Raw genomic sequence first — 19,648 nt, 5'->3', positions numbered from 1 at the left:
GGGGGGGGGGCGTCAAGGCGAGCCTGAACAGCTTGAGCCCTCCATGCCAGGGGGTGGAGGGGAAGGAGCAGAGAAAGTGGGTCAGGAGGCAGCCCGTGGCTTAGAGAGACGGAGCAGCTGCTGGAGACGGAGGAGGGCAAAAGGCAGGTTCGGCGGCGGAGGGGCGAGAGCGGAGGGGGTGTCCCTCCATCCTGATTTGGAGACCTGCCAAGGTGAGTCTTGGCTAGAGTTGGGGGGGGGAGAGCTGCTGGGAATGGCCTGCCCTGTCCTGGATGAGCTGACAGGTTTCCCCCAGCTGATTTCTGACTGTGAGGGGTGACAGACGTATCTGCACCCCAAGACTTAAACCAGCTTTTATACAGATAACAGGGAACACAGGGAACTGGCTTGTGTTCGGTTAGGCCATACGTCCATCTAGCTTAGTGCTGCAGACACTGACTGGCAGAAGCTGTTCGGGGTTTCAGGTCTTTCTTGGCCTTGTATTGGGAGATCTCACTGGAAGGACAGATCCTGAAGCTGAGGCTCCAAGATTTGGCCACCTCATGAGAAGAGAAGACTTCCTGGAAAAGACCCTGATGCTGGGAAAGATGGAGGGCACAAGGAGAAGGGGACGACAGAGGACGAGATGGTGGGACAGTGTTCTCAAAGCTACCAGCATGAGTCTGACCAAACTGCGGGAGGCAGTGGAAGACAGAAGTGCCTGGTGTGCTCTGGTCCAGGGGGTCATGAAGAGTCGAACACGACTAAATGACTAAACAACAACAACTGGGAGATGTTGAGGGTTGAACCTGGAAGCTTGAGTGTGCAAAACAGGCGTGTATGTGATAAAGGGGAGCCATACTGGGGTGAAGGTGTCTTCTTCTATTTGTCCCTGTGTCAGTTTCAGTTTTTGGGACGCGGGTGGCGCTGTGGGTTAAACCACAGAGCCTAGGACTTGCTGATCAGAAGGTTGGTGGTTCAAATTCCCAGGAAGGGGTGAGCTCCCGTTGCTCCGTCCCAGCTCCTGCCAACCTCGAAAGCACGTCAAAGTGCAAGTAGATAAATAGGTACCGCTCCAGCGGGAAGGTAAACGGCGTTTCCATGTGCTGCTCTGGTTCGCCAGAAGCGGCTTAGTCAAGCTGGTCACATGACCCGGAAGCTGTATGCCGGCTCCCTCGGCCAGTAAAGCGAGATGAGCGCCACAACTCCAGAGTCGGCCACAACTGGACCTAATAGGGATCCCTTTACCTTTACAGTTTCAGTTTATTGGTTAATTTTTCTAGTAGGGCTGTTTCCCATACTATTTGGTACCACAGTGCCCCAGTTCACACAGGATTTTGCTCCCAAAGTTAAGACAAGGTCTGTTTCTGCTGTTTGGAAGAGCTGGGAGCCGAAACCCAGAAAGAAATTCAAATTTCAGCAGTATCTCCAGTTAATTCCAGGGAAACCTCAAATGCAAGGATGACCCAGGGGGATTGGGATGGAGATGAGAAATTGCACCTTCTGAGACAATATGCGCCTATCCCTTGAGATTTGTACTTATTTAAATGTTGTGACGCTGTTCTCCAGCAACAACAAAAGTGTACAGAAATGCTTATATTACTAGGGTAAAGCGTGCATAAGGACACATATATTAGTGAGAACAACCTGCCAAAATAAATTAGAGGAAACTGCAAATCCTCATACTGAAATCCTCACTTTCTACAAATTTTGCGATGCAGATCTCCAGCCAAGTTACGTGCACAAAAACGCATATAGTGTACTGGGATACAAGTATGCATATAAACATATATATTAGGGAAAGTTGATTTGCAAAAAAATATATGTGTGTACGCTGGGCCAGACAGCATACAAAAACGTGTATATTGGGAGTAATTTGCACTAAACCACTGAATATATTTTGCATGGACTTTTTAAACAACAAAAATGTACAAACTGATGGAGAATGTGTTGAACGGAACTTAAGATTGTGGAAAAATGAGAAACTGGAATTGACTGTATTTGCTCATCCTTATCCTGTCCCAAAGGGGATGCAGATGGCGCTGTGGGTTAAACCACAGAGCCTAGGACTTGCCGATCAGAAGGTCGGCGGTTCGAATCCCCACAACGGGGTGAGCTCCCGTTGCTCGGTCGCTGCTCCTGCCAACCTAGCAGTTCGAAAGCACATCAAAGTGCAAGTAGATCAATAGGTACCGCTCTGGCGGGAAGGTAAACGGCGTTTCCATGCGCTGCTCTGGTTCGCCAGAAGCGGCTTAGTCATGCTGGCCACATGACCCTGAAGTTGTCTGTGGACAAACACAAGCTCCCTCGGCCTATAGAGGTAAAGGGACCGTTGACCATTAGGTTCAGTCATGACCAACTCTGGGGTTGCATCGCTCATCTCGCTTTACTGGCCGAGGGAGCCGGCGTACAGCTTCCGGGTCATGTGGCCAGCATGACTAAGCTGCTTCTGGTGAACCAGAGCAGTGCACGGAAATGCCTTTTACCTTCCCACCGGAGCAGTACCTATTTATCTACTTGCACTTTGACGTGCTTTCGATTTGTTATATCATGTGTTTTTTTTTAAAGAGAGAAGGGGGTGTTGAAAGGAAGCAGCTGATCATTTGACAATCAAGGAGAGAGATAAGGGACGCTAGAGATAAAGGAGGCTGTCTGGGAGGGGGGAGGTAAAAGCTCATGGATCCTCAGGATTTTTCTATTGGGTCATCCCAAATTCACCATCAGATCACATGACTGTGGCCACAGCATGAACCACAGAAACCATACATCCACTGTTGCGTTCAGAATATTTCCCCCCCCTTGTTTTCCTCCTCTAAAAGCTAGGGGCGTCTTATGGAGCGAAAAATACGGTAAACAGCTGAGCTCAGGGTTGAGGAAGAACCATTTCCAGCTTGAGGGCCACATTCCAGACAATGGGCCCAAGTTAGCCAAATCCCTTAATCTTAATGGGTCTACTCAGAGTAAGACTAACACTGGCAACAACCCCAGCCAGATTTCTACACGTGCTCCTCTCTATCCAAGGAAGGAAGGAGCATGGCTGGAGTCCGAGGGCCGAATCCGACCAGGCAAAAACACTCCAGCCTGGGCTTTTAGAGAGAGGACTTGACGGTCGCATTCAGCCACTGGCTTTGCCTTTCCAACCAAGAAAATGGAAAAAACCACGACCCGCCCCCTTCTGACTTTGCACCCCTAACCAATGCCTCCCTTGCCAATCTCGGCCTGATCTGGAGTGCTCTTGCCAGCTGCCTCCTTCCCTCCTGCTGGGATGAGGGAGAGCAGCTGGGGCACCTCCTACGGCAAAACATGGAAGGACCGCGGGAAGCGGCTTTCTTCACGTCTATTATCTGCTCCCCACAGAGAGAGGGGAGGAAGGAGGAGAAGGGGGGGGCACAGAGGCGGGGCTACAGAAGGGACCTGTCTGAAAAGCTGCGGAGTGGATGGGGGTGGATGGGAGATGCTGTCTTCCCAGCGGGGGGCCCTGAACACATCATCTCTTGCAGAAAGGGAACCGGGCCGATTCAGCTCCAGTGACTTCTGGGAAGGCCTGGGCCGTCGTAAGCTTATCCGGCGCCGTGGTGCAAAGATCCCTCCGACGCGCCCCCCTGGCAACTCCAAAACAAGGGGTTTTGGAAAATGTCCTCTGCCTCCCCCACCGCCCCGATCCCTGGTGTGGCGGCGACGATTGAGCAGGAAAACGTGCTGGCGGACATCCTGTCCGGCGTCAGGGCACCCAGGAAGGCTGCACGCCGCCTTTCACCAGGAAGCAGGACGACGACGACGACTGGGATCAGGGCCGTCTTTAGCAGATGCAGAGGCCTCTGAGGGGATTGCTCTCCTCCCGAGGAGGCTTGGGAAGGAAGCTGCACGCCCGCTGGCCATATAGTTGGCGGGGTGCAGCTGTTGGGCATGTAGGGAAAGGGGAGTCTGCCAGCAAAGCCGCGCAGCTTCCCCTCTCGCTGGGGTGCCCCTGAGCGGCCGGCGCCCTGGCGCAACACACCACTAAGACCAGTGGAAAAGACGGCTCTGTGGACAGCAGAACCGGCTCCTTTCTAAAGGCGGACACAGGGCTCCCGTTTCCCAATATGCCTGTGCCCGCCCCTCCTCACCCTCCTGCTGCCTGGTTGCCTTCACAGCAACAGAGCAAGTGACTATATAAGAGGCAGCATGGCCTAATGGGTAGAGTGTTGGACTAGGACCTGGGAGGCTGGGGTTCGAATCCTCGCACAGCCATGGAGCTCCCTGGTGTGACTTTGGCCAGCCACTGCCTCTCAGCCTTACCTGGGGGGCTTCCCCAGCCCTGCCTGGAGTTGCCAGGGGCCAACCCTCTGCATGCAAGGTGGGCAAGGTGGGCAGACCTTAGAACAGGGATGGAAGAACTGTTAATGGCACTGGGAAAGGGTAGCTCTGTGAGGGGGGGGGCTCCTAAGAACTCTCAGCACCCTTGGCAGCCTACATTTCCCAGGATTCCTTGGGGGATGCCATGACTGTTTGAAACAGCACAATAGTGGTTTAAGAGCACGGTGTGGGTGCGACCTAGCTTCAGATATTGTTGAACCAATATGGCATAACAGACCTTTCCAAACTGCACTGATTTTTAAAATTTTCGTAACATTCCAGTCCTCATGGTTCTGAAGAAAGGGTTGGATTTCAATTGAGAATCGAGTCAGGCCACTGGTCCATCGAAGCCCAGCGTACTGACTGGTAGCCGCTCTCCAGGGTTTCAGGCAGGAGTGTCCCCCGCCTCCATCCCCCCTCCCAGTTCTGCCAGGAGATGCTGGGGATTGAACCTGAGATATTGTCTAAATGTTGTTGTTGTTGTTTAGTCGTTTAGTTGTGTCCGCCTCTTCGTGACTCCATGGACCAGAGCACGCCAGGCCCTCCTGTCTTCCACTGCCTCCCTCATGCTGGTAGCTTCACGAACACCGTCCAACCATCTCGTCCTCTATCGTCCCCTTCTCCTTGCACCCTCCATCTTTCCCAACATCAGGGTCTTTTCCAGGGAGTCTCCTCTTCTCATGAGGTGGCCAAAGTCTTGGAGGTGTTGGTCACGTGAGTCACCCAGAAGACGAGCATCCCAGTTTTGGGTCTGAAATGTTGGATGGTATGGTACTGGCCCGAGAGAGGGCCTTCTTAGTGTCATCCCCCCAGCATGTGAAATTCCCTTCTTGCAGGGGTGTGCCTGGCACCTTCATTGTATAATTTATGTCATGGGCTGAAGACGCATCTCCTTGCTCTGGCCTCTGATGCTGGAAGATCTATATTTGTAGGACCCTGCCCTGTTCTTGTGACTATGATGTGTTTCAATGTGTTTTTAATACCGAATTTTAAATGTTTAAGAAACAGAGTAAGTAATGCTTAGTAGTGATCCTTCTTGACTGGCAGCTGAATATGGGGATTGACACCCCACCCAAAACTATATTTTGAGGCGTGAGGTCATATGGGGTGATAGGAGACTTTGAGCTACAACTGGCAGTTATGCAGTTGGGCCTATTCATAGGCTTGTAGACTTGCTTCTTCGGCTTGGTTTCATGAAAAAGTTTGCTGACCCCTACATTTGGAGGAGACTCTTGAGAGTCCCATGGACTGCAAGAAGATCAAACCTCTCCATTCAGAAGGAAATCAGCCCTGAGTGCTCACTGGAAGGACAGATCCTGAAGCTGAGGCTCCAAGACTTTGGCCACCTCATGAGAAGAGAAGACTCCCTGGAAAAGACCCTGATGTTGGGACAGATGGAGGGCACAAGGAGAAGGGGACGACAGAGGACGAGATGGTGGGACAGTGTTCTCGATGCTACCAGCATGAGTTTGACCAAACTGCGGGAGGCAGTGGAAGACAGGAGGGCCTGGCGTGCTCTGGTCCAGGGGGTCACAAAGAGTCGGACACGACTAAACAACAACAATATGAGATTTGGAAGGACCCAAGCCCGGAAAGCTGCCTGCTGCATTTTGGACCAGCTGAGGTTCCTGAGCAGTCTTCAAGGGCAGCCCCACATAAGGGACATTGTAAACAATCAAATCCAGCCAAAAAGGGTGTGTGTGTGTGTGTGTGTGTGTGTGTGTGTGTGTGTAACATCAGATCGATTGCCCGGTGCTTTGCCAGGTTGCAGAAAGAGGCCCGTGGGCTGCTGATTGCCCTTCAAGGAGCAAATGTGCAAACGACTGTGTTTAGCGATGCCACGGCCGCCTCCGCTCGTCAGGAGATAATTGTAATTATCCTGCCAGGCCAGCTTCCCACCACTGGCAGCGCCGTGCGCAGCAGCCTCTGTGAAGTGATGGGAGGCGGCGAGGAGAGGAGAGCCCGTCCTCTCAATTGGCAGGGCTTAATTTGCACCGAGGCAGCCTGCAGATCAGTTTCCAGTTTTCATACTCATGAGAACATTAGTGGAGCCTGTTACATTAGACCAGGGGTAGGCAAACTAAGGCCTGGGGGCCGGATCTGGCCCACTTACCTTCTCAATCCGGCCTGCGGGTGGTCCGGGAATCAGTGTGCTTTTTCGTCAGTAGAATGTGTCCTTTTATTTAAAATGCATCTCTGGGTTATTTGTGGGGCACAGGAATTCGTTCATTATTTTTCTTCTTCAAAATATAGTCCGGCCCCCCACAAGGTCTGAGGGACAGTGAAAAAGTTTGCTGACCCCTGGATTAGACCAAAGGCCCATCTAGTCCAGCAACCTGGTCCTACAGTGGCCAAATATCCCTAAAAATGTAGGAATCTAGATAGACTCCCCCTGGAGCTGGAGGTTTTATAAAACAACCCTGGCTGAATCAGGCCAGAGGCTCCCCATCTAGCACAGCATCCTGTTCTCACAAGTCATTGCCACTAGTCCTTTGTGCAACAAAGCACATCTCTTGGCACTCAAAGCATCTCTCTCCATCTCTCTCTCTGCCAGTTTCTCCTTTCCTCTTTTCCAAAGGTCGCTGCTCTACCCAGAAATCTCAAACCAAAAGTCATCTTGGCGCAAAATATCGACTCTGGAGTGTGTGGCCTTCTTGCAGGCAGCTATTTCGGGCCCTCCTCATTTCCCACTTTCCCTCTTTTAATTAGAACCTGGGGCGGGGGGGGGGGGGGACGGACGCCTCTCTCCATCCCTCCTCTACTCCCTTCCCCATTCCTCCATCTGACATTCACTTGAAAGAAAATCTTCCCTACAGGTTAAAAAAAAAAAAAAAACAACCACAAGGGAGGGGGGTTAATATATCAGGAGAGGAGTTTGCAATGCTTGCTAAGGCCAACCGCCCCCCCCCCACCTGCCCAGAGATGCTGGCTGGTTCGTGAGAATTTCTTCTTGAAAATTCTCTAGATGGAGGCCTTGCTTACACACCGTTGGCAAACCCCATGACGCTCCAGGGGCAGCTCCTGGCCTTGCTACAGGAACCAGGCAGAGGGCCTTCTTGGTGGTGGCACCCTCCCTGTGAACGCCCTCCCACCAGATGTCAAAGAGATAAACAACTACCTGACATTTAGAAGACATCTGAAGGCAGCCCTGTTCAGGGAAATTTTTTAATGACTGATGTTTCAATGTATTTTTAATCTTTGTTGGAAGCCACCCAGCGTGGCTGGGGAAGCCCAGCCAGATGGGCGGGGTACAAATAATAAATTATTATTAATTATTATTATTATTATATTAACCCTAATTCCCCGAACTTGAAGCATGGGAAGTCCCAACAAAAAAATTATAATTTGGGCAGAATATTTGGACTATTTGATATGTATTTATAACATTCAATGTGATTTGATTGGATTGTTAAAATGGGAAACTTAATAAAAATTATTTTTTAAAAAACAAATTATTATTATTATTATTATTATTATTATTATTATTATTATTACTGCAGTGCCTTGGTGCTGTCCTTACCTCTTTACCTGCCCCGCTTGGAGCACTGCAAGAACGCAGCCTCAGTTTCCCTTGCGGTCTCTGCTCTGGGCAGTTAGGCAGCTCAGGGGCAGAGGGCGAGTAGGTGGCAGGGCCTTGGAGCGAACCCCTGTTGGGGAATGATGAACCCCAACAAAAAGCCTGTCGGAAGATGTGATGCGATAGAGAAGGGAAGCTTCTGAGCATGGACAGAGTGCCTACCTCGCCAAAGGGCAAAAATGAGTTGCTGGGTTGGCCTGCACCACAATACCGTGCTCACTCTTTTTTGTTTTCCTTAATTAACCAACGCTGATATCCCGTTCAATTTTCGTGCCCTTGATGGGGGGAGAGAACTTTGGAAGGTTGGTTTTAACCTTTTCCGCCGCCATCAAACCATTTTGCTGCAAGTTTCTCTTCTCATTTTGCCTCCACCCCGCACTCCCGCTCCTTGGCCATTTTCAAGGGAGGACTTGCGGTCGCTCGGAGAAAATAAATAAATCTATTTATACAACCGCACAGCGAAACGAAAGAGGCTTCAGATAGGACTGGGAGGCTGCCAAGGCCCTGAGGGCTGGGGAGACTTAAGATAAACTCACGGGTCAAAACACTAACTGCCAGTGCCTGCCCAACACCCAGCAGGGCTCACGTGCCTTTCCCAGCTGCGCAGTCAGGCAGAAATCCAACTGGTGAAGTTCTCCCCCCACAACTGCACCTGAAGAATTCCTGCCTGTGTTAAAGGCACAGCGCTTGTGCCAGCTCTGCTGATTGTGTTTAGTTCTTCACCTTATTTATTTGTCGGCTTTCTTACCCTTCGTCATCTCTCAGCCTCACCTGCCTCACAGGGCTGTTGTGTGAATGCAGAATGGGCAAGGAAGTGGGAGAGACAGCCAGGTATGGCACACCTTTGAGCTCCTTGGAAGAAAGGTGGGATATAAATGAAATCCCTTATTTTTTCGCTCCATAAGACGCACCTGACCATAAGACGCTCCTAGTTTTTAGAGGAGGAAAACAAGAAAAAAAAGTATTCTGAACGAAACAGTGGATGTATGACTTTTGTAGTTCATGCTGTGGCCACAGACATGTGATTTGACGGTGAGTTTGGGGTAGCCCAATGCAAAAATCCCGAGAATCCATGTGGATCCGTGATTTGTAACCATGTTTTTGCGCCATTGCGGCCCCACGCAACAGCGGATTAGTGATTTTTTTGGTGCAGGCTGTAACCATGGACCATGCTATGTGATCTGATGGTGAATTTGGGGTGACCCAATGCAAAAATCCTGAGGATCCATGGGCTTTTACCTCCCCCTCCCAGGCAGCCTCCTTTATCGCTAGCATCCCTTATCTCTCTCTCTCCCCCCCCGATCACTTACCGATCAGCTACTTCCTTTCAACACTCCCTTCCCTCCTTGTTTGCCTTAGTGTCTTTTCCTTAGCTGGAGCAGTTTTTTGCTCCTCCTTTTCTTCTAATTTCTCTCCTCATTGCTTTAGTCTTCCTGTTTTCCCCTTTGCAAGTTTGCTGTCTTTACCTCCCCCCTCCCAGGCAGCCTCCTTTATTCCTAGCGTCCCTTATCTCGCTCCCAATCGCTTGCCAATCAGCGGCTTTGTTTCAACACCCACTTCCCTCTTTCAAAAAAGAGAGCATGATCTCCTTTTTGCCCTGGGCAATTCGGCTCCAGGGACCACGCATTCGCTCCATAAGACGCACAGACACTTCCCCTTACTTTTAGGAAGAAAAAAGTGTGTCTTATGGAGCGAAAATACGGTAAATATTACTAAATAAAGAATAATTTCCCCGGTCTGCAATCAATTGGTGGTTAAGAAGCCCAGGAAATCTGGGGTCTAGGATTTTTCTCTCTCTAGGTTTTCTTTTGTGAATTCTCCCATATAGAGAGGGTATATTATTGAAACTGCATTTACTGTAGAACTTTCTTTATGTATGCTACAACAGCCGCAAGAATACTTATTGCAAAGTATTGGAAGACACAAGGACCTACCCATTCTGGAAGAATGGCAGATGAAGGTGATGGACTACATGGAATTGGCGGAAATGACTGGCAGAAATCCGAGACCAGGGAGAAGAGTTGGTGAAAGAAGATTGGAAGAAATTTAAAGACTATCTACAGAAATATTGTAAAATTAATGAATGTTAGAATGTTAGAATGAAGTTAAGTGGTTTAAGCAGTAATGCTATAAAGGTGTATGTAAAAATGGATTGATAACAGGTGAAAATTTAAAGTTATACTATATTAAGTTAAAGGATAAGAGAAATAAAAAGGGAAAGAAATTGCTGAATTAACTAATTGAATTGGAATACAAAAAAGGGAGGTATGAGGAGGTCAGGGAAACAAGGATATGAATGTAAGGCATGGAAAGATTGATCTTTTTTTTTCCTTTTTAAGTGTTTTTATTCTTCTATTCTGTATTTTGTATTTTGTATTTTTCTTGTATTTTTACTTATGTCTTTTATTTTTGTTTTTCTTGTTTTTATGTAATTCTTTTTTCTGAAACTTTAATAAATATCATTTAAAAAAAAGAAAAGAAAAGAAACTGCATTTACTGCCTGAGGTATAAACAGCGCATACCCTGAAGGAAGGAAGAAAGGAGAAGGAGAAGGGGGGAGAGAGAGAGAGAGATGGAAGAAAGGAGAAGGAGAAGGGGAGAGAGAGAGAGAGATGGAAGGAAGAAAGAAAGGAGAAGGAGAAGGGGAGAGAGAGAGAGAGATGGAAGGAAGAAAGAAAGGAGAAGGAGAAGGGGAGAGAGAGAGAGAGATGGAAGGAAGAAAGAAAGGAGAAGGGGAGAGAGAGAGAGATGGAAGGAAGAAAGGAAGGAGAAGGAGGAGAAGGAGAGAGAGAGAGAGAGAGAGAGAGAGAGAGAGAGAGAGAGAGAGAGTGCCTGCTTCCCGAGGAATCTGGCGGGGATCCTGGCATGCGTCTCTGTGTGTCTCTGTCCCCATGGCAACGCCAGCCGCCTGCCTGCCTGCCTGCCTGAGCATGGCGCTCCGTGACATGGTGGACTTGGACTCCGGCCTGCAAGGCCAGGACTGGGGGGCCCTCAACCCAGAGCAGCAGATCAAGCTCTCCCACTTCAAGGTGGGTCAAGGGGAGGCGAGGAGGAAGGGGGGGTCCGGGGGGGTCCCTTAGAAAAGACCCACAAAGCTGTGGCTCCGCTTTCCCAAGGCATGCTGGGAGTCTGGTTCACGCTCCCCGCAAAGGGGCTTCTCTCGTGGTTCGGGAGGGGCAAAGCAGGTTTGGAGAGGATGGGCAAGAAATGGCGATAAAGCGGATGAAAGGCGCGAAGATGGGGAGCACGGGGAAATGGGTGGTTGAGTTTTGGGGTGTGCAGAAGTCACAGCCCCTGGAGAAGTCGCTTAGCATAATCACATTGTGATTATGATTATGATTACTATGATTAAACCTGTTTCTTTCAGAACAAAGTTTTAAATAACTGCCTGCTTCGCGTTGGCTTCTTTTTGTTGTTCTCTCTCTCTCTCTGTCTAATATCTATCTATCTATCTATCTATCTATCTATCTATCTATCTATCTATCTATCATCTATCTATCTATCTATCTATCTATCTATCTATCTATCATCTCTCATCTAATCTATCATCTCTCTGCCTTATCTATCTTATCTATCTGTCTGTCTGTCTAATGTCTAATACAGTGGTACCTCGGGTTAAGTACTTAATTCGTTCCGGAGGTCCGTTCTTAACCTGAAACTGTTCTTAACCTGAAGCACCACTTTAGCTAATGGGGCCTCCTCCTCCTGCTGCTGCTGCTGCTGCACTGCTGGAGCCCGATTTCTGTTCTTATCCTGAAGCAAAGTTCTTCACCTGAAGCACTATTACTGGGTTATAGCAGAGTCTGTAACCTGAAGCGTATGTGACCTGAGGTACCACTGTATCTCTCTCTCTCTCATCTATCTATCTATCTATCTATCTATCTATCTATCTATCTATCATCTATCATCTTTTGTCTTTTTTTATGTGATGGCGCAATTTGGAGCGGGATTGACTTTATTTTTCCAGCGCAAAAGCTTCAGGTATTTGTCCATTTTGGGCAAGCCTCTGGGGCTGGCGTTAGCGATGGCTGCAAACTTGGATGGCTTTTAAAGAAGACTAGGCCTGCTCACAGAGGACACAGCTCTCGGGGGGGGGGGGCTGCAAGTGCTCATCAGCACTCTACACATGCTCCAGGATGCTTATTTTGCACTCAAAACACTTTCCTGCAATTAGTGGTGATCTTTACCGGTTGGGCTGTGCTGCTACATGGCTACTGCTGAGATATGACAGGCAGCTGTTACCTGTACTTTCCGGAAACAATTGAATACATTTTTATTTTATTTCCAAACTGAATAAAAAGATCTCAGCTTTGGCTTTTCTTTGCTTACCATCTTCAAAACTCTCTCTCTCTCTCTCTCTCTCTCTCTCTCTCTCTCTCTCTTTTTTAACGATACGAAGGCAAATCGCCTTGAGACATAAATGTAAAAGCAGATTCGTAAATTAATAAATCATCGCCATCCTTTTAAGTAGACGCCCTCCCCGGTTTGCATCTGCATCGGGATTGTTTTGAGATATTTTAATTGCTTTCTCGTTTGTGCAGTTGCTGCCCTGGGCTCCTCTGGGAGGAAGGGTGGGATATAAATTTAATAAAATAAAACAAAACAACCACAACCACCATAAAAGCTAACCGAGGCCGTATTTTAACTGTGACACGTTCCGGAGAGGGTAGCCTGGAGTTGCGTCTCAATACAGCCAACGCAGGGGAAAAGAGGAGCGCCATGGCACCATCAAGACAAAACAGATTTATTGTGGCAGACGGTTTCATGGACTGGAGCCCAGCACATCAGGCGCATCCAGTCCGCGAACGTTTATGCCACAATAAATCTGCTAGTCTTTAAAGGTGCCACATGGATCTTTGTTGTACATTTTAATGGGCCTCTCTGCAAGCTAAAGGTGTCTATATTATTATCGGAGTGGGTTGGAAGGAGCCCTGTGGTCCTGATTTTCTGGGTAGTCTATCCCCTGCCCTTATTTTCCCCTTTAAGGAATGTCTTACTAAAATGGCTCATGCAGACTACAAACACCATCATCCCTGACCATTGGCTGTGCTGGCTGGGGCTGATGGGCATCAGAGTCAGAGAAGATTGCTGAACTATAATTCACACCCCATTGGCCGCTAGCCGTGCTTGGGGCTGGTGGGGCTGTAATAAGTTACCTCCCACTGATTCTTCAAGACCAACTTTGTTGGACTGGTCATGTTATGCGTAGGCCTGATGATCGTCTTCCAAAGCAACTACTCTATTCCCAATTTAAAAATGGAAAGCGTAATGCTGGTGGTCAACAAAAGAGGTTCAAAGACTCTCCCAAGGCAAATCTTAAAAAATGTAGTATAAACACTGACAACTGGGAAACACTGGCCTGCGAGCGCTCCAATTGGAGAACAGCCTTGACCAAAGGTGTCATGGGCTTTGAAGACACTCGAACTCAGGACGCAAGGGAGAAAGGTGCTAAGAGGAAGGCACGCTTGGCAAACCCTCACCATGATCAACTCCTGCCCGGAAACCAATGTCCCCACTGTGGAAGGAAGTGGGGATCCAGAATTGGCCTCCACAGTCAATTACGGACTCACTGTTAAAACCGTGTTTATGGAAGACTCGGCTATGAGTGACCGCCAAAGAAGACAACATATTTTCCCCTTTGAGGAATGTCTTACTAAAATGGCTCGTGTGGACTACAAGCACCATCATCCCTGACCATTGGCTGTGCTGGCTAGGGCTGATAGGCATCGGAGTCAGAGAACATTGCTGAACTGTAATTCCCACCCCTGCTTGGCTGCTAGCCATGCTTGGGGCTGACCGGGCTGCTACATACCCTACTCAGAAGGTAAAGGTAAAGGGACCCCTGACCATTAGGTCCAGTCTTGGCCGACTCTGGGGTTGCGGCGCTCATCTCACTTTCCCCACAATGTGCTTTTGAGGCTGAATCCTGACAAGACAGAAGTACTGGGGACAGGAGGTGGGCAGGTGTGGAGGACTCCCTGGCCCTGAATGGGGTACCTGTGCCCCTGAAGGACCAGGTGCGCAGCCTGGGAGTCATTTTGGACTCACAGCTGTCCATGGAGGTGCAGGTCAATTCTGTGTCCAGGGCAGCTGACTACCAGCTCCATCTGGTATGCAGGGTGAGACCCTACCTGCCCCTGGACTGTCTCGCCAGAGTGGTGCATACTCTGGTTATCTCCCACTTGGACTACTGCAATGCGCTCTATGTGGGGCTACCTTTTAAGGTGACCTGGAAACTACAACTAATCCAGAATGCGGCAGCCAGACTGGTGACTGGGAGCGGCCACTGAGACCACATAACACCGGTCTTGAAAGACCTACATTGGCTCCTGGTACATTTCCGAGCACAATTTGAAGTGTTGGTGCTGACCTTGAAAGCCCTAAATGGCCTCGGCCCAATAGACCTGAAGGAGCGTCTCCACCCCCATCATTCTGCCTGGACACTGAGGTCCAGCGCCGAGGGCCTTCTGGTGGTTCCCTCACTGCGAGAAGTGAAGTTACAGGGAACCAGGCAGAGGGCTTTCTCGGTGGTGGCACCCGCCCTGTGGAACGCCCTCCCAGCAGATGTCAAAGAGAGAAACAACTACCTGACATTCAGAAGACATCTTAATGTATTTTTAATCTTTGTTGGAAGCCGCCCAGAGTGACTGGAGAAACCCAGCCAGATGGGCGGGGTACAAATAATAAATTATTATTATTATTATTTTCCCCATCGCTAGACCTTGTTTAGCATTTTTCCTCCCCAGCCAAAATGACCTTCCACTTCCCTCAAAGACCGAGCGCTGCTTGTTCACATTCGATTGCTGGCAGTCCCTGCCACCAAGCTGTTAAGAAATGGGTGTGAACATTCTCCTCCCACAGCTACCAGGTTTTTCGCCATAGCCTGCAATAAGATTTGGAACTGGGGAAAAACCTCGCCTCCAAGTCAGGACAAATGTGCTTAGATGCTCAGATCTTAGCTTCTTCACGACCCTTTCCTTCCCCCAGATAAACACCAGGATCGCTAATGAGAAATACCTTCGTGCACACAAGGAAGTGGAAATGCTGCTGTCAGGATTTCTCAGGTAAGTTTTTCGACTTCTATGATTGGCGGCCACGGGGGGGGGGGGCGGAGAATCAGCCTTGGAAGAATCAGCTGGTGACCCACCATTTCACTGAAAAAGTTATTTTAATTTACAAGGTGCCCAGGGTATTTCTTGCGAGGCTGCAGTTCACCCTCACGGAAAAAAAAGTTTGGCAATTTCCCCCCACCCACCTCGCTTTCCTAGCTGCCTTGCTAATTGCTTTATCGATTCCCAATGAAGGAACCGTTGTAATTACGAAGAGGTCTTCTTAATTGTTATAAATATTTCCTCGGCCCTGTGACAGTTGTACGTTCTTGTTCCTTGTTTTTAATATAAAACTCCATCACACACGCACCTCCCCAAAGGTGAATGCAGATGTAAATTAAACGTTTCTCCCCGGTTGCTAATTGGCTTATCGATTCCCAATAAGGAAAGAGTGATTTACCAATTTGTCTTGCGTACCTTTGACAAGGACTTACAAAATCAACAGTGAGGAGAAAGGGGGGGGGGGACACAATCAACTGCTTAAAAAACTCCCTTTTAAAAGTCTTTTTTTCCTGTCCACCTCTCTCCCCCTCCTCCATGTTTCCAGGGAAGTTCTGCTGCAAAGACCAAATAATATACGAGAGTTTGCTGCTGGTAAGAGTTTCCTTTACTAGCCTTACATATTGAAATATTTTACTTTTTCACATACCAGTTGTTGGAAGGAACTGGAGGGGAGTATGTTCTTGTGCTCGAATCACATAGGTTTTCCGCAGGCATCTGGTTGCACTCTGTGAGAACAGGATGTTCGACTGGAAGGGCCGATGGCCTGATCCAGCGAATGCTTCCTATGCTATTAAGAGCAGGTAGCACAGCAGCGTCTGGCGATGGGGTACCTGCAGCCCTCTGGAGGCTGTTGGGACTCCCAGCATCCCCTCATCCTTGGGCACCCATAGGTGTCCTCTGCCCATCCCTGGCCTCATGCGTGCAACACCCGTGCAAAAGATTGTGGAGTCCGTCCCTGGCCATTACCTCCACAGCTGGCATGACCAGCTTCTGCGAGATGGCACTGGGCGTCACGGAACGCCCACAGACATTTCAACTGTGCAGGGGAGAGAACTGTCACGGTCCAGTTCACGGGCGATCGAAGTCCCAGCTGGGGACATCGGGACCGGGGGCAAGATGGCGGGGTGGGAGCAGGAACGGGAGTCCAGAAGCCAAGAGTCCGAGGGTCAGAGAGCCGGGAGTCACGAAGTCAGGGGTCCAAGGGTCAGGAAGCAAGGAGTCACGAAGTCAAGGGTCCGAGGGTCAGGAAGCAAGGGGTCACGAAGTCAGGGGTCCGAGGGTCGAGAAGCAAGGAGTCACGAAGTCAGGGGTCCGAGGATTGAGAAGCAAGGAGTGACAAGTCAAGGGTCCGAGGAGCAAGGAGTCAAGGAACCAAACACAACAAGGCAGGGAATGTGTTGCTGTGGCAAAGAGCCAAAGGGAAATGCTGACCTTATATCCTTTCCCGGCTCTTGCCACCAGGTGCTGTGAGTTACCAAGCAGCCTCACCTGTGAGGCTGCACCTTGCCTCTCCAGAACAAACTTAGGAAGGCCCCAGTCCTGGTCACAGGACCTGGCTCCTGCACACACACCTGACAAGAACCAAGCGCACCTGAATGAACAGCGCACCAGTTTCTGCGCAGAGACGATGTGCACTTGAGCTACTGCCGTGTACCAAGAAGGGTCCCACCTTCCTGATTCCCGTCCCTTGTAAATCAGCGTCCCCGTTTTTCCCTTTCGAGAACGTCCGGTCCAAATTTAGCCAAGAGTGACCAGCACTGTTCTCCTTCAGGGAACCCGACCTGTGGCCTTCTGAAGGCTGCTGGATTCCCAGTTCCCACCAGCCCCAACCACAGGAATGATGGGAACTGTAGTCCCAAGAACAGGTCAAGGGCCACGGCTTCCCCTGGAGTGCCTTTCCCTCACGACGATGCAGGACCCACCTGAAAAATTAAGTTTTTTAAAAGAGGAAGGGGGCTCTCAAAGCATAAAGTGTGCCCAACTCCAGCTTTGTCAGAAAACAGAGATCAGGAGAGAGACACAGCTTGCAGAAGGAATATAAACCGAAGTCATTCCAACAAGGACTGATGGGCTGGTCCCCTGGGTTTCCGTGAGGCGTGGTCCGAGTCCAGTCCACGGTCGAGGCTGCAGTATTGAGGCCGTCCGTCAAAGCTGAAGCTGGGTCCAAGGCAGGGAGTCGGGTGAGGTCAGGAGATCCGGCAGGACAGGGTGCAGGCAGGAACTGGCTACCAACAACATTGCTCCCACAACTTGGGACTGGAGCTGGCTGACTTTTATCTGCCCCGAGGCACAGGGCAGCCCTGGTCCACAGGTGACTCGCCTCTCCTGGCCTGGAGGCGAGCACTCCTCCTGCGGGAACTTAGTTCCCTCCGCCTCTCTGCCCTGAGCCTCTGCAGCTCAGGAGAGGCTGGAGGGGTACCGGACCCAGAGGCAACCTCCTTTTCCCCTGACGGGGCTGAGAGTGGAGCACCTGCAGGCAATGGGTCCTCCATCACCTCAGGGGCCAGAGCAGACTCAGCTGATGCCTGCACCTGAGGACCCAGCACAGGTGAGGACCCTTCAGGCTCATGCCCCAGCCCCGGCTCAGCTGGTTCTGGAGGCGGGGAATCCTGTGCAGGCTGGGATCCCTCAGGTCCAGCATCCGAGTCCGAATCCCAGGCCACCACAGCTGATGCTCTGGCACTGGGAGTGGAGCTCAGGAATGGCCAGTGCATGTAATAGTCTTTGCTGTTGGGTCTGTGACAAAGAGAACACCCCGTACAGATGGGGTCATTCAATCATGGCCGGGGTGGGTGGGAAGAGAACAGGAAGCCGAGGCCTTTCTGTCCATTTCTACTCTGCGCCCTGGAGCTTTTATGGAGGAGCATGAATGGATGAGGCAGGCAGATCAGCACCAGGTGTGCCTAGGGGCTCCATGCGGCCCCCAAACCACTCTCCCTGGCCCTCGGGGAGCTCTTGCCAGGCCACGTCCCCCACCAGCCCTGCCCCACAGATTCCTTGCGTGTTTTTCTCTGGCTGGGATGTGCCCTCTAGGGCCAAGGGTGGGGAACGTCAGGAGCCAGATGCGGCCCTCCAGACCTCTCCGTCTGGCCTCCAAGAGTCTCCCCAGGCAACGCTTCCCTTCCACAGCCACACGAGACCGGTGTGCTTTTGCTTGGCTGGGATATGCCCTTGAATTCTTGAGGACGCCTTGAAGGTCCTCGGTGCACCTCGGAGATGCAATAAATCTATTAGCGGCCCTAGCTTCCCTCTCCCTTTGGCTAACCCTCTCGTCTTCCTTCGCTCTCTCCTCCCAGACTACTTCACCAACCCGGAACTCCCCAAGAAGATCAAGCAGCAGATGATGGAGAAACTCAACGAGGCTGTCTAAGCGACGCCTCGCACTCGGGCCCCTCTCGGAGGAGAACGCAAACTCTTTGCCTTTGGACTTCCCATCACAAATGAACAGACCTTCCCCTGGAAATGGGTTGTTTGCGACTCGCTTCTGCTCAAGAGAACCTCTGAAACCAACGTCCACCAACTTCAGTGGGTCTCCTCAGAGCAGGAGTGTGGAGCGGACAACCCAACTCTCTTACTCTTTGGTGTTTTAATTTAACCTCTTCTCCTCCGGGTCCGGAGGGGAGAGAATAAAACTGGACTTCCAAAACAAGGGTGATGTTGACTTCATTTGCCACGACAATTATTTGCTTGGGGATTAAAGGTGTAAGGCAGAGAGTAGAACGGTTAGAACAGGAGTCAGCAAACTTTTTCAGCAGGGGGCCAGTTCACTGTCCCTCAGACCTTGTGGGGGGCCAGACTATATTTTGAAGGGGAAAAAATAAACGAATTCCTATGCCCCACAAATAACCCAGAGATGCATTTTAAATAAAAGCACACATTCTACTCATGTAAAAACACGCTGATTCCCGGACCGTCCACAGGCCGGATTTAGAAGGTGATTGGGCCGGATCCAGCCCCCGGGCCTTAGTTTGCCTACCCATGGGTTAGAAGGTATACCTTTGTAAAAGGAAGTATGCCATCCTAAGTAGCCTTCCTCAGGAGTAAGGCCACATTCACTTTAAACAGCAATACCACTGCCATGGCTACCCCCCAAAAAATTCCAGGAGCTGCTTTTGCACCCTAGTCAGAGACCCCAGTTCACCTCACGGAGCTACAACTCCCAGAACTACTCTGGGAATTGTAGAACGAAGCTACATGCTGGTTCCCTGCTCAGTTCACTCTCGCCCAGCGTGGATCCGGAGTTAAAAAAAAAACCCCTCTTGTTTCCTCTTTGGTTCATCTAGCTGGTGCCTGGATACCCCATGAACCCTCTGCTATTTGTGACGCATGTTCTTTGAGGGATGTGCTTTGATAGCAGACTCAAGGGACAGCCCAGAGATGGGCAGGGAGGGCAGGGCCTTTAGGATACCTGCAGGATACCTGCTCCACAAGGACGTTAGTTATGAAAACAAGGTAGTTTGGGGAAATGGGTGGCGAGAGACAGAATTCGCTTAGCGGTTCGAGGAGTCGAGGGCAGGATGAGCGCGGACAAGACAGGGGAACGCCCTCGTAAATCACCCAGAGGTGTGGTTCGGCTGCCACCTGGTGGTGCCAAACAGGAAGGGGGGGGGATTTACGTTGTCAGGGCTGTAAAATGAATAAAAAT

The 19,648-nt window shown here is 50.2% G+C and overlaps 1 protein-coding gene across 1 annotated transcript; it reads left to right on the top strand.

Annotated features, from left to right (window-relative positions):
• Positions 1-10,763: 10,763 nt before the first annotated feature.
• Positions 10,764-18,652, top strand: RIIAD1 (regulatory subunit of type II PKA R-subunit domain containing 1). Its single transcript, XM_080986126.1, has 4 exons — positions 10,764-10,920; positions 14,879-14,955; positions 15,548-15,594; positions 18,300-18,652. The coding sequence occupies exons 1-4, from the start codon at positions 10,783-10,785 to the stop codon at positions 18,371-18,373; spliced, it is 336 nt and encodes a 111-aa protein (XP_080842252.1). The 5' UTR covers positions 10,764-10,782; the 3' UTR covers positions 18,374-18,652.
• Positions 18,653-19,648: the final 996 nt, after the last annotated feature.

Source organism: Podarcis pityusensis (assembly GCF_964106645.2).
Source record: "Podarcis pityusensis genome assembly, chromosome: 16".
NCBI lineage: Eukaryota > Metazoa > Chordata > Lepidosauria > Squamata > Lacertidae > Podarcis > Podarcis pityusensis.
The sequence above is the reverse complement of the archived record's forward strand: the minus strand, read 5'-3'. Positions and strand labels throughout refer to the sequence as shown.